Source organism: Dipodomys merriami, unplaced genomic scaffold (assembly GCF_024711535.1).
Source record: "Dipodomys merriami isolate MVZ:Mamm:240054 unplaced genomic scaffold, mDipMer1.0.p SCAF_1, whole genome shotgun sequence".
NCBI lineage: Eukaryota > Metazoa > Chordata > Mammalia > Rodentia > Heteromyidae > Dipodomys > Dipodomys merriami.
This window is the reverse complement of record NW_027202270.1, coordinates 135,442,764-135,456,528: the sequence shown is the minus strand read 5'-3', so window position 1 is coordinate 135,456,528 and position 13,765 is coordinate 135,442,764. Positions and strand designations below refer to the sequence as shown.

General features: G+C 50.4%; 1 protein-coding gene across 1 annotated transcript in view; it reads right to left on the bottom strand.

The window, feature by feature from the left end:
• Positions 1–13,765, bottom strand: part of Sptb (spectrin beta, erythrocytic) — a 72,423-nt gene that overhangs the window by 3,029 nt on the left and 55,629 nt on the right. Inside the window, exons 32-34 of the mRNA XM_070031863.1 lie at positions 3,331–3,593; positions 765–938; positions 17–59 (exon numbers count right to left, since the gene is read on the bottom strand). Coding sequence (XP_069887964.1) covers positions 17–59; positions 765–938; positions 3,331–3,593 — 480 coding nt within the window. The remainder of the gene's footprint in view (positions 1–16; positions 60–764; positions 939–3,330; positions 3,594–13,765) is intronic.

The window sequence follows — 13,765 nt, the reverse complement described above, 5'->3', positions numbered from 1 at the left end:
GGCTGCCCACACTTACCTCATCCTTGCCATGGAAGAGCCACTCACTGCCATTACTCAGCCTAGGAGGACAAAGGGATCCCTGTGATGGGGCTACCTCTGGAGCCCTTGCCCAGGACGGGGAGCAGACCCTTGAGTCTAATATCCAGAACTCTTGAAGGCAGCATGACACCTTCTAAGAGCTAAAAGTCCACAGCATAAGCCTCTTGAAAAATCAAATGACAGGCTCATCATGCCTGTGATCCTAGCTATGCTAGGAATCTGAGATCTGAGGATCTCAGATCTCAGTATCTCGGCCCAGGCAGCAAAGTCTATAAGAGTCCAATAAACTATCCAAAAGCCAAAAGTGGAACTCAAGGGGCAGAGTGCTAGCCTTGGACAAAAAATGCTCAGAGACAATGCCCAGGCCCTGAAATCAAGCTCCAAAACCAACACACATACTCCACACACAACCGGAACTAGAGCTGTGACTCAAGTAGTAGAGCACCAGCTATGAGAAAAAAAAGCTTAGGGACAGCGTGGGAGCGTGGGACAGTGCTCAGGCCGAGTTCCAGCCCAGGCACACGCACGCGTGTGCACACACACACACACACACACACACACACACACACACACACACACACAGAGCAGGGATAGAGGGGACTCCTGAGGAGCAGAGTGGGTTTGGAGCTGTTTCCTTTATAGTGAACACCAAATCAAGCCCTAGGGGGAGTGGGATACGTATTCAAAGCGTTCAAGGCCCAGGCAGGGGACAGTAGAAGGCTCACCTGAGCTTAAAGACGTGCTTCTTCTTCTTGTAATTGGCAGCAATCTCACAGATGGCATGTCTCAGGGCCAGGGGCTCCTCCCCATGGTAGGGCACCCCCAGGGCCAGGTTCTTGGCGTCCTTGTAGAAGGTCAGCTCACTATTTCTGAGCACGCAGTACAGGTTATTCCAGGACCTGAAAATAGGTGGCCCTGCAGGTCAGATCACTCATGGCTCTGACTCAGCATCTCTATGGTAAATTCCTACAGCTGTACCGGGACTCTTTATTGCATTATGCTTTCCCAAAAAGGAGGAGGGATGGGGCTGGGAATGTGGCTTAGTGGTAGAGTGCTTGCCGAGCATTCATGAAGCCCGGGTTCAATTCCACAGTACCACATACACAGAAAAAGCCCAAAGTGGCACTGTGGCTCAAGTGGTAGAGTGCTAGCCTTGAGCAAAAGAAGCTCAGTGACAGTGCCTAGGCCCTGAGTTCAAGCCCAGGACCAGCAGAAAAAAAAGCAGGGGGCAGCTGAGAATGTGACTTAGTGGTAGAATGCTTTAAGCCCTGGGTTCTATTCTTCAGTACCACATACACAGAAAAAGCCAGAAGTGGTATTGTGGCTCAAGTGGTAGAGCACTAGCCTTGAGCAAAAGAAGCTTAGGGACAGTCCTCAGGCCCAGAGTTCAAGCCCCAGGACTGGAAAAAAAAAAAAAAGGAGGGATTAAAAATCATCTGTACATAATTCTACCACTAAAAGTTAACTACTGCTTACTTTGTGTCTTTTTAGTCTTTTTTCCCCCTATTCACAAATTTACTTTATTTCCTATTCATATAGATAACTAAAATTGGATGGATTGCATATTCAACATTTATTTATTTATTTATTTATTTATTTAGAGAAGGCTCTTGCTAAATAGCTTAAATTGATCTCAAATCTTGTTTCTCCTGACTCAGGCTCCTACCTGTTAGGAATGATAAGTATTGGCCATAATGTGTTCTGTCCTAGCACTTGTTTTTTTTTCTGGTGCTAGTCCTGGAAATTGAACTCAGGACCTACACATTGTCCTTGAGCTAGCTCAAGGCTAGCATTCTACCACTTGAACCACTGTTCTGCTTCTGGCTTTTTGATGGATAATTAGAGAGAAGAGTCTTACAGACTTCCTTGCCTGAGCTGGCTTTGAATTGCAATTCTTAGATCTCAGCCTCCTGTGTCCTAACACTTTTAGCTCAGAGAGCACCCAGGCCCCGAGTTGAAGCCCTACAACCGACAGAAAGAAAGAAACAAAGAAGAAATTAAAAAATGGAAAAGAAGGAAGGAAGGAAGGCAGGAAGGAAAGCAAGTGAGCAAGCTTCAGCATCACAGGGTGGTTATGAAGACCTCCCCAGTCCTCACAGAACGGCTGGCATATGTAGTTTACTCAGTAAATGATCCTTTCCATTTTTCCTGGTGGACTCTCCATTAAGCAATAATTGACTCTTTGGTCAATTGGGTTTCCAGATTGTTCATTTTTAAAGTTCAAAATAGCTTTATTGAGTCCCTCAGGACAGCACGCTTCCAGATGCCTCTGGGAATACAGTTGTTTTCAATCTCTTGGTACCACCCTTTTTCCTTGGCACCCTGGACTTATGTTAGAAAGAAAAGCCGTCCAGGGGCTCCAGGCAGAGGCAGCCTTGGATAGACTGAACCCAAGGATGTGACTGATGATGGTCCATTTTAGGGTCACGAGGTCACCGAATAATACTACAGAAGGCATCTAAGCCAAGCCCTCACGTCATCTTCTGTTTTAGTTTATTGGTTTTGTTGAGACAAAAACCAGGCCCAGTCTGGCCTGGAACTTGTAAAGCTGATTTATTTAGCCTTCTGGGAGTTGGGATTATAGGAATGAGCTGTCACACCCAGTCTGTTTTTATTTTTGGCCATGGGGCTCTTGAACTCTGGGCCTTGAGCTCTTCAGCTTAAGGCTAGTGCTCTACCATTTGAGCCATAGCACCACTTCTTGGGAGATAAGAGTCTCACGGATTTTTCTGCCCGGGCTGGCTTTGAACCACAATCCTTAGATCTCAGCCTCCTGAGTAGCTAAGATTTCAGGTGTGAGCCACTGGTGCCTGGCTACACCCAGCTTTTATCTACCATTTTAAAGCTGAGGAAACAGAGGCCCAGATGGTTGAAAGTGGGGCTCAGTGAACCTGTTATTAGCACCACAGCTACCTGCTCCCAGCCCTGGGATAACCACATCAAAGGCCTGCTCTGTGCCTGACATGGTCATCCCTGTTTTACTCATTCCTGTTTTATTCACTTAGGATTGTTGAGTAACTTGTATGAAGTTGTAGGATTTGAACTCAGGGCCAGAATTTAGATAGGCTTTTTTTTTTTTACCCCCCACCCCCCCAGAGAGGAGGCAGTACTGAGGATTGAATCAGGTGTTCATATTTGCTAGGTGGGTGCTCTACCACACTTCCAGTGATACAGACTTGTTCTGTCATGCCAAGTGGCCCAACTCACACCCAGGTCACCAGCGTTCTGATGATCCAGTGGGCCCAGGCCCTGCCAGGGCTCCTCCTCTCCCATATCCCTTCTTCCATGTACCTGTTGGATGCCTTTTTGTTGGGGCCTTCTAGGTCATGCTTCCGGCCCAGGTAGCCCTCCATCTGCACACTGTGCCCAAGGTCCCGCTGGGCGGGGAGCGTTGTGGGCTCGTCGCCCTCACTCAGAGGTGTGTCCAGGACCTTAAAGATTGGCTCTGTGGCAGGCCTCTCGTCCTCACCAGATTTCTCCTCTGGTCCATTCTCCTGCTGTCCCAGCAAGGGTGGCGGCTGCCGGTCTCGAACCCATGGTCCTTCTTCTTCCCTCTGCTCAGGGGCACAGAGGAAGAGCATACCTTCTGGGGGTTCAGGCCAAGGGACAACTTTTCTTGGCAAAACCCCACCTGAGCCTTCTTCTCTTCTGCTATGCCTACCAGATCCACCCTGGCCCTCCCACTGCCCTGGCCTCTGCTCCTGCCTCTGTCTCGCTCGTGTTCCTGATTCTCCCTCGCAGAGGGTGACCCCTTTCTCCAACCCAACTTCTTTAGGGCTCCTGAGGGATCACCGCATCCAGGACAGGTGCTGAGGCTGCTGGCAAAAGCTCAGGCTCAGTGCCAGGCTCTAGGCCTCACTCCAGAATCTTCCACTGCGTGACACATGGGGCTCTGAAAACTGTCCACTTGAATAAAAGGTCTGCTGCTAGGATAAGGTGCAAATACCTGGCTGAGAACACTGAGCACAGACTCCTCTGCTACCTTTGAACTGTGGCAAAAACCCGAAGTCTCCAAGTCTAGAAGGCTCAGCCCCTTCTAGACATTGGTTAGGGAACACAGGCCCCACCGATCAGGTGTTGAGAATTTGCTGGATAGGGCAGTGGTTCCTGACCCTTAATGCCTTTGACAATCATCTCAGGAGCTTTCCAGAAACATTCTCAGGTCTTCTCCATCAAGATGCTAGCGGTTAACTGGCCGTGTGTGTGTGTGTGGGGGGGGGGGCAGGTCTTTCTTATTAAGCATATCGTGTTGCTAAGGGGCCAGTAAGGGTAGAGAATTGCCCACATGGGTTTCACTTCCCTGTGGAGTCCTCTGCCCTACACTAAGTGAGGGACAGCACCCCTTTTTGTGGATGCCTTCCCTCATTCTGGCTGAGTATCTTTTCTTTTTGTAAGTATAATTTTCTTGCTGTTATTATTAACACGTACAGAATGCCTCCCACTTCTTAAGTCAGGTAATGTGTACATTTCTCTTTTGGACAATGTCACCCCTTCCTTCACTTTCCCTGAGTTTTCCCCTCCCATCCCGGCCCACAAGTGATGTAGGTGATTTTCTGCAGTGTCTACCGAATAACAGGATTGCGTTTGCACCTTCTCATCAGGCCTCTCCGACCTGCCCTTGGTCTGCTCCATAGGAAGAGAGTGCAAGGCAGTTGGGGGCAGGGGTGGGGGTGGGGGTGCAGGCAGCCCACCTCCCTCCCACTGCTGGCGGAGGCAGGAATGGCTGGGGTCTCCTAGAAGTCAAATGAGGACCCAGGAAAGCAGAGTGGGTCTCGTGGCTAGCACACTGTTCCTGCTAGCCTGGCTGCTGCTTAAGACTTTAGAGCATGAGCCAGGATGGAGTCCCTCAAATGTCTGGACACCTGAAGGGTGAAGTCAGAGCTACTTCCTCCTCTCACACCCTGTGGTGGACACAGAGGCTCAGAAGAATGCTGGGAGGTGCAGGGCAGAGCCAGGAAAAGAACCTCCAAGTTCTCTGCTTCTCTGGGGGGGGGGGGGAGGATCCTTTGATTCAGGGGCTGAGTGGGAAGCAGAGGGCGGAGGCTGGGAGGATGTGGGTCCCACGCTGGACATCAGACTGACTAAAGCTTGAAGCCGAAACAAACTGGGGACGTGTAGCAGTGGAAGTGGCCAGGCTCTGGCTGAAGTGGCAATAAGGAATCCAAGGGGAGGCTCCTTAGGGAAGTTTGAAGACAATGGTTGGAAGAAAGAAGCTGGCTGTAGCTGTATCCCATCATACTAGGACTGCCCAGGAAATGGGTAGTAAGTAGGGGTTCTGGTAAGATTTCACTTAAAAAAAAAAAAGGTATCTTTACTGGAAGGAAGTGTTTGGAAACCCCTAACCTAACCTAAGGGTTTCTGTGTATAATGAGGAAAAACAATGAATGCTCAGGGAGGTTAAGAGACTTGCCCGAAGCCACACAGCTAATAGGTATAGGAGGCAGTTAGAAGCATCAACTCCAGAAATGGACAGGCCTGCATTTTGACTGCATCTTTAGGGAACTCAAATCGTCCTTTGGTAAGAGTCCTTTGAAGGTTGTGGCCATGCCACAGAATTTGTATCTTGGAGTGTCTTCAGTGAGCCAGCACTGCCCCCACGGTGCTGACCAGAAGCCTTGATCAGGAGGTCTTCTGGTCCCCAGTCTGGTCAGCCCTCTGCCTATGTAGAAAGCTCAGGAGGCAGAGCATTAGTGCAGAAGGGAAAGCTAAGGTCTTAGATCCCAGCCTCAAACCCAGCTGGGACTGCGCGTCTGTCAAGGGGTGGGTGGGCTCTGTCTGTGGGACAGGGAGAGTGCTCACTGCTCCTGAGCATGGGCCAGGACACTCCTAACCTCTAGCAGATGCACAGGAGGAAGCCTACCAGCCCTTCCCACAGCCTCATTTCCCCTGCTCTCACCCAGCCTCTACCATCCTAAGCCTGGCTTTGGAGACCTTTGTTCCAAGTTTCCTTCCTCTACTGTTATGTTCATTCCTTTCCCTTCCTTTAGGGAACTGGCCTTTGGGAATCAAGGTGGACCAGCAGGGCTGACTCCTGTGGTCCTTGCTTCCTTCAGCCTCATCCTAACAGGTGCCTGGCCCAGTTCCCCAGCAGGAACATGCAGAGGTAGTGGCAGTAGGTATGACAGTTATATGGCTAGGTTCTGAGTGGCTTTGGAACTTGAGGGTTTTCAATCTAGGCAAGTTGTGTGTATTCTGCTCTCCCACCCCACCCAAAGGCCAAGATCTGAGGAGGAGGAGCCAAGAATGAGGGCGATGGAGGTGTTTGGCTTCAGCAGGGCTTCCCTTCCTCCCTGGGCTGGGGGAGATGGGGTGGATAAAGATGGATGCAGTAGAAGGGGAAAGGGCTTTGGGACCAAGCCTTTCTTCCCTTCCTCAGCAAACAAGGGAAGTTGATAGAGGAGGAAAAAAAGGAGAAGAATTGAGAAGAGAAAAAGGAGGAGGAGGAGGATTGGAAAGAGCAGCAGGGGAAGAGAGGAGAGAGGGAGAGAAAGAGAAAGATGAGAAGGAGCAAGAGAAACAGGAGGAAGAGGAAGAAGGGGAGGAGGAGAAAAAGAAAGAGGCAGCACATTAAAGACTTTCAAAGTGACCCAGTGGCTGCAAAAGTTGCCTTAATAATGTTTCATTCCTCTTGCCCAGCCACCTTCCTCCTTGGAACTTTGCTGATTTTCATGGCCAATGTTCTCTGTGTGTGTATGTGTGTGTGTATGTGCGCGCGCAACAGAATAGGGCTTGAACTCAGGGCTGGGTACTGTCTTTAACTTTTTCAATCAAGTCTAGCACTCTACCACTTGAGCCACAGCTCCAGTTTTTTGGTGGTTAATTGGTGGCAAGAGTCTCATAGATACTTTTCTGCTCAGTCTGGCTTTGAACTTCAATCCTCGGATCTCAGCCTCCTTAGTAGAGGATTATAGCTTTGGTCAGTGTGACCCTTTGTCTATAGAATATGCGGTGCACAGGACTGAGCAATGGGGAATCTCAGCCAACAACAGGTGAGACCTTACTCGCTCCTTCCTCTGCTATTTTCGACTGGAACATTCCAAGGCTCCAGACAGAAGCAGGGTGACTGTCAGGAGTAGAAAAACCCACCATAGCAGCACAGAAACATCCTGTGGCTCTAGAAAGCTTGAGGTGGCAGGGGTGGGATGGGGTAGGGGTGGGGGTGGGGAGGGAACCTTAGGAGAAAATCACTCAGAAGGCAAAGGCAGAAATGACCAGCTAAGGCTGAGGGCCACAGGCTGCTACTTAGTGGAAGGTAATGATAATTCAGAAGTGGACTTTCACAAACAGCCCACAACTTTGAAAAGAATGCAAAGAAGATTATACCTAGACACATATACACCTAGATGGTTAAATCCTTTCTGAAGCAAAACCACCTCTTAGAAAATCTTCTCTGCAGAGGAAGTTTGCCAGACAGCGAGGAGCCAGTCAGAGGATGCTGCCACCTTGTTCTGGTGGGGGAAATTTTGCCCTTGGCCTTCTGTGTTAGAAACCTCTGTGTGTGTGTGTGTGTGTGTGTGTGTGTGTGTGTGTGTGTGTGTGTGTGTGTGTGTGTGTGTGTGGTGTGTGTGTGTGTGTGTGTGTGTGTGTGTGTGTGTGTAGATCCTTATTTTGTAATTCATAAGAGAGAAGGAATTTCCTTGGGGATTTTTTTTTTGTAGCCACACCTCTGAGAGGATGAAAATAGCCAGGAGGTAGTTATAAGGGAAGTCAGTCCCTCGGGAGAAGGCAGGGGATGGGGGAGGGAAAGAAGGCGGTGAAGCCTGATGTTGGGGCAAGAGGAGATTCTCAGCATTCGAGAGCTGGAAAAGGACTTGGTGTTCTTGACTCAGACTGTCCTATGACTGGGTTCTAGAAAAGCCCAAGGACTGGCTAGGATCACATAGACATCTCAGGTGGCCCAATTAAGCACAATGCCTGGCCCCCGCTCCCCACCAACTGCTGATGAGGGGGAGGCCTGGGACACTGTTAATTTGTTCCTGCCAATGACAACTTCCCAATTGAGCATCAGGGTGGTAGACCCCATTCCCAAAGAGAGACCTGGGGTGAGGCTGGTGGATGGTTCAAGCAGAAGGGCCAAGATTGCTCAGGACACAGTTATAAATAAGATGGGACAAGAAGGGAGAGTCCCCTGCTGTGTTTCCAGAAAGCATGCCACGGACTGCAGTGAAGAGTTGCTTTGCCTGTCAGGTGGAGGAGTCTATGAAGAGAAAGCACCAAGAATGGGGACCCTGGCCATGCCCAGAGCTGTCTGCGCAGTCAGCCCAGGTGTTGGCAGGGTCTGACCATGGGCACTGGGTAGGGGGATGATCGAGGATGACTGCTGTCCTCATACTCTAAGGTGACTGCCATATTGAGTCATTAAGATGCAGGTTCCATCTGTACCCATGAGGAGTGCTCACACAGGAAGTCACCCAGGGCAGCTGGCAACACCCAGAAGGAGGACAGTCCAACTGCTTCAAGGAAATCCTGGGATGGGCTGGGGGTGGCACAGGAGTCTCGTGGCATGGAAGTCTGGACTAACAGCATGAGGGCAAGTGATGGGAGCTGGGGCTGGAATAGGGGAGACAGAGCAAAGAGAGATGTCTGAGGAGAGGGCATGCCTGCCAGATTCTGAGACATTGTCTAGAAGAAGACAGGGGACAGGTGGCACTGGCTGCTGGCTGATGGACATTGGGGGAGAGGGAGAGAGAGAGAGGGGGAGAGAGAGAGAGAGAGAGAGAGAGAGAGAGAGAGAGAGAGAGAGAGAGAGAGAGAGAGAGAGAGAGAGAGAGAGAGAGAGAGAGAGAGAGAGAGAGAGAGAATAATTGCAAAGTCAAGGTTAGGGGGTGGGGGAGAAGCAGACAGAAATCTTGGAATCTGCCCCACAGAAGATGTTCAAAACCCAGAGAAGAAGGTGGGTAAAATGGGTACTTTTCTGTTTTTGTTTTTTCCTCTTTTTCAATTGAGTTGAAGGTAGTACCAGAACCAGCCAGCAGGTGGTGTACAGAAGCTTGCACACAGACAACTCCAGAAGCCCAAATAACCTAGGCACAGGACCATAGATGGGTTTGTAGGCTCTGAAGATGCTCAGTGAACCAAGATATACTGACAAGCAAAGAAACGGTGACAAGGTCTTCCCTCTGGAGGTGATTCTGATAAGGGAGAACTAGAAACAGACTGTTTCACTCTAACTGGGAGACAAGAGCCCAGAGCATGTGTAGAGACAGATGTCAAGAAGATGGCGGGGAGGGGTGTGGGGGGGTGGGGGGGATGTGGTCATGGTGGGCTCAGGCAGGTTGGCTTGAGAGGGCCTTGGTAATGTTAGAATTTGTATGAAGGACTTTTTTTTTTAAAGAGATGAATAGTTGAGGTGTGGATGAGGATCACTTAAGTGATCACCTGCTAAGTACCAGATGCTCCATCCAACTACATGCTCTCTCCTAAGCCTTGCAAGTAAGGCAAATGCTGTTATAGTCCTTTTTCATAAATAAGAGACCTTGGGGGGGGTCATGGGACTGAGTGCCCAAGCCACTCATGCAACAGGTCTGCCTGGACTTAGATCTGTGGTGAGGAGCAGTGCCATTACTCCATCTGATGAGATCCATTCGCTAAATAAGATCTGTAAGTCCCAATGAGATCTGTGGTCCATCTGTGAGGCAGCATGAGCCCCTGGGGCTGCACTGGCAAGGGCTAGAGGAGGGGCTTGGGCAGATTCACTGTGAGATATCCCATGTACCAGATGATGGCGGAGTGGGCAGAGCTGGCCACTCTGGTAGCCCTTGCATGTGATGTCTTGCTTTCTGTGCTCTAGGTAAGAATGGCTATCTACTGGCGTTGTCCAAGGACCGTTGTGTGTAAGAGAAGAAAAAGTTTGCTGAATTGCAAAGAGCTGAGAGATAAAGAGATGGCAACTTGGAGGGAGCAGAGATAGATGTCTCATTCAAGAAAGTAAAGGCTGGGCCGAGCAAGGGGAAGTAAGCCCAGGAGGGGCTGAGGTTAGGGCAGGTGATGAGTGGCTCCCCAAAAGGCAGGCCTTGAGCTGGAGAGATGCTCTCATGAGCAGTGAGTGGGGTGGGTCCCATAGAGCAGCCAATGCCACCCCCCCAGCTGTGCGTCCACAATGCTACCCAGGAGCTTTGGCAAGGTGACAGGGGGATGTGGAACAGAAGGCACTGGATGAGAAGAGGAGAATGAGGCTTTCTGTTGAGAGCTGTTTTTACCACACCCATCACCTTTGTGGGTTCTTGGGCTTCTGTCCTGAAGAAGCAAGCAGCTGCTTAACTTTCTCTGATCCACAGTGGCTGCACTCAAGCATTCAAAAGAAGAGAGTTAGAAGGCACCAAGTTCTCAGGTCTAAATCTACCACCCCATGCATGTTCAGGTGGCCAGCTCCAAATCCATTTCTGAGGTGCCTCCAATATTAACTGAGTCTCATCCTGAGTCTATTTGTATCTGGGATGCTCCAAAACACAGCTTGAAAGAAAGAACTTAGAAAAAAAATTGTAGCAGAGGGTTAGAGGAAGATCTGCTCCATAGCAAAGAGAGCTGGACATAGCCAGCTGTGGGCAGATGTCCAGAAAGAGAGAAAGCAGGTTTCTCCAGGGACTGGGCACACTGCCAGCCTGCAGGTAGACACACCCCTGCCATGCTGACTCAGACATCCTGGGGAGAGGCACACACCCAGGTTTGTGGGGGGTTGGGGTGGGGGAAAGCTGATGTTGCTCCAGCCTGAGTTTGCCCATTACCAACAAACATAGGATTTGCATTCGCTGCAAAATGTCTGAAAAAGCCGCTTGTGCGGGGGAAGGGAAAGAACTGGAAAGCTTGTTCAGGCAAGAAGAGACACAGCTGCTGTTCCACACCCACATCGCTTCCATCCAAGGACGTCAGAGTCTGGCCACTGGCTGCTGATTAAAGCTCTGGGCCGCTGGGGAATCTGCTGCTGGGGGAGGAGCTGCCCAGGGAGTTTGGGGCGGGTAGCATCTGGGGCCAGCCAAGCTCTGGCAGAAAGGTGGTCTTGGTTGCAAACCCAGTGTCTGTCTACACAGATGCCAGGACATGACGACTCACTTTTACAAGTAAGTCCTGGCTATTTTCCCAAAGCCACATAAACATCTGAGACTATGGCAAAGAAGACCCAGGAACCCCAACTTCCTGCATTCTGTCTGAATGAGATGTTTCCGCCACTTCCCTCCTAGCGGAAGCTGGCTGCACAGACGCCTCAGAAAGAGCCTATGTAAAAGGTGTAACTCTGAACTTTTGGATAAGAGTTTATACTGATCAAGAATGGCTCCCAGGCTACCGCTTTCCAGAGTGGCCTTTCAACCCAGGGCTGGCCCTGTTTTGGAGACTGGAATCTAGTTTAGGAGTTTGGAGGCAGATGGGGCATGTTTGTCCCCAGCAGGGAAGGAGACTCTTGCTGTCACAGTTTAGAAATACCAATCCCTTTGGGGGAAGTCTGTCCTGTCATCACAGAGGCTCTTAGGGTGAGTGACTAAAGCAGACCCAGCTTCCCACCCCAGAGCCTAGAAACAGGCACCGTGTGTAGACGTCCAGGGGGCCCTTTAGCATCCTCCTCCACCAGGAAACCCATTTCTGTCCCATCTGGAGAAAAACCTAGCTACAACTGCTATCCTGGGAGTCTGAGGCAGCCAGAACACAGAAGATGAAGGACATTCACGAGGGCTCCTTCCCGGGTAAAGGGAAGGTGCACAAGGCAGAGGGCATTGGGTGAGGGCACAGCGTCCTTCTGCATGAGCAGCTGCCTGCCCACTGCTACCGCTTCCTAAGGAGAAAGCCATCAGATCGCCTTAGGGCCGCAGAAGTCCACCCTGGCTCTTTGCCCAAACAGGGGACAAATGAATATGCCTGCTGTTCCCTTTTCTTCCCCATCCCAGCCTCAGACCACCTGACACACTCAGGTAGCTCAGAAGGAAGAACAGATCAGAGGAATGCAGGAAAAACCTCCTCCCAAAGTCTCCTTTGGCCCGCTGACACTCAGGCGTGTCCAGCCGCTGGTGGCTCATGCCTGTAATCCTACCTACTCAAGAGGCTGAGATCTGAAGATCTTGGTTCAAAACCAGCCCAGGTAGGGAAGTCTGCGAGACTATCTCCAATTAACCACCAGAAAACCAGAAGTGGCACTATGGCTCAAAGTGGAAGAGCACTAGCCTTGAGTGAACAAGCTGAGGGACAGCGCCCAGGCCCTGAGTTCAAGCCCCATGACTGACAAAAAACAAAACAAAACAAAAAAACAACCAGTCATTCTTCCTTCCTCTCCAACAGTTCTATCTTTCCTGAGTGATATCTTGTCTTCTGCCTGGCCACACATACACACATACTTACCTGTGGGAAGGAATGGTTTTTACCAGAACATGTTCTAACTTGGAAAGGTCAGAGGTGAGGGATGGCAGGGGCATTTCACAGGGATGAGAGACAACAGTGCAGTCATTGTGTGTAGACACAGGAAGGAAGGAGGGGTGGGGCCTGCCAGCTGGCCTCCCTGTGGTATGCAACCATCCAGACAGAGCAAGGGTCCATTCCCATCATCCTCCAGCAGGAAGCTACATGCACTAGTAGGTAGGGTTTATATGAAGCGACAAGGCAATGGATCTATTCTACAGGAGCCAACATCAGACGGCACAGACAGGACAGCTGGAGAACCATTGCTCACCAGGCCCATCCCAGAGAAGGCATAGCAGACAGCCATGTCTTCCTGGGACAGGCCAGGGGCTCTGGAAAGGAGTGCTAATGGGGCAGGGTGGACAGGTCAGCAGTGGCTTTGGTGGAACCTTCAAGCTGCATGAGCTCCATCTTCCTCTTGGCTATCAAGGATTGAGTGTTCGGTGTTTCATGGACCCTCATGAAAATGTAGAGGCTCTGACAGGAGAAGCAGCAGGAAATCTGTTTCCAGAAGGCTTTGGGCCTGGTGTTCATTTACTTTGCCATCAGGTTTCTTTCTGGTCCAGGTATGGGCCGGTTTCCCATCTGGCAGAGTGGCTGGCACTCTGGGCGAGGTCTCAGGTGTGTGTTCACTCCTCCCCCAGAGAGACACTCAGATTCAAGCAGGTTTTATTCCCCGCCAACCCAATGACATTGAGGTACTGGATGGAGTCGGCTCTGCTGCACACATAATTACACTTGCACAAATGTACATAACACAGACAGTGGTGGAGTGGCTCAGGTGGTCACGCAGACGGCTGCACACCGGGGACACCGAGGCATGCAAACACAGAGGGATGCAGGGAGAAGCGCAGGCCAGGCTAGGAGGCAGGCATAGCCCCAGCCCTCGTCCACAGTCGGCATCAGCCCCCAGAGTTTTCTTTCTCTAGTGGGCTGGTGCAAGGGAAAGGGGTCTGGAACGCAGGTCATCACAGACAAGGATGATGGGCATTTCAGAGGGAACCCCTGGGATAGGCTCTCCAGAAAGCTCAACAGTGCCCTCTGCTGTTCAAGATGGACTGATACATTTTGAGAAGGGGTGGCAGAAAAGGAGCTAAGTGAGGTGTGTGTGTGTGTGTGTGTGTGTGTGTGTGTGTGTGTGTGTTAGGAAGGGCTAAAATTTGAGCATAACAGGGATATTTTGCACAGAGACAGATCAATGAATGTGTATCTTTTTTTTCCCCCTGAGGTAATTCGTGTACTAGAAACTTCTATCAAGAATACTAATTTTCTTTTTTGTAGTACTGGGGCTTGAATTCAGGGCCAGAGTGTTTTCCTTTAGCATGTTTTGCTCCAAGTTGATGGA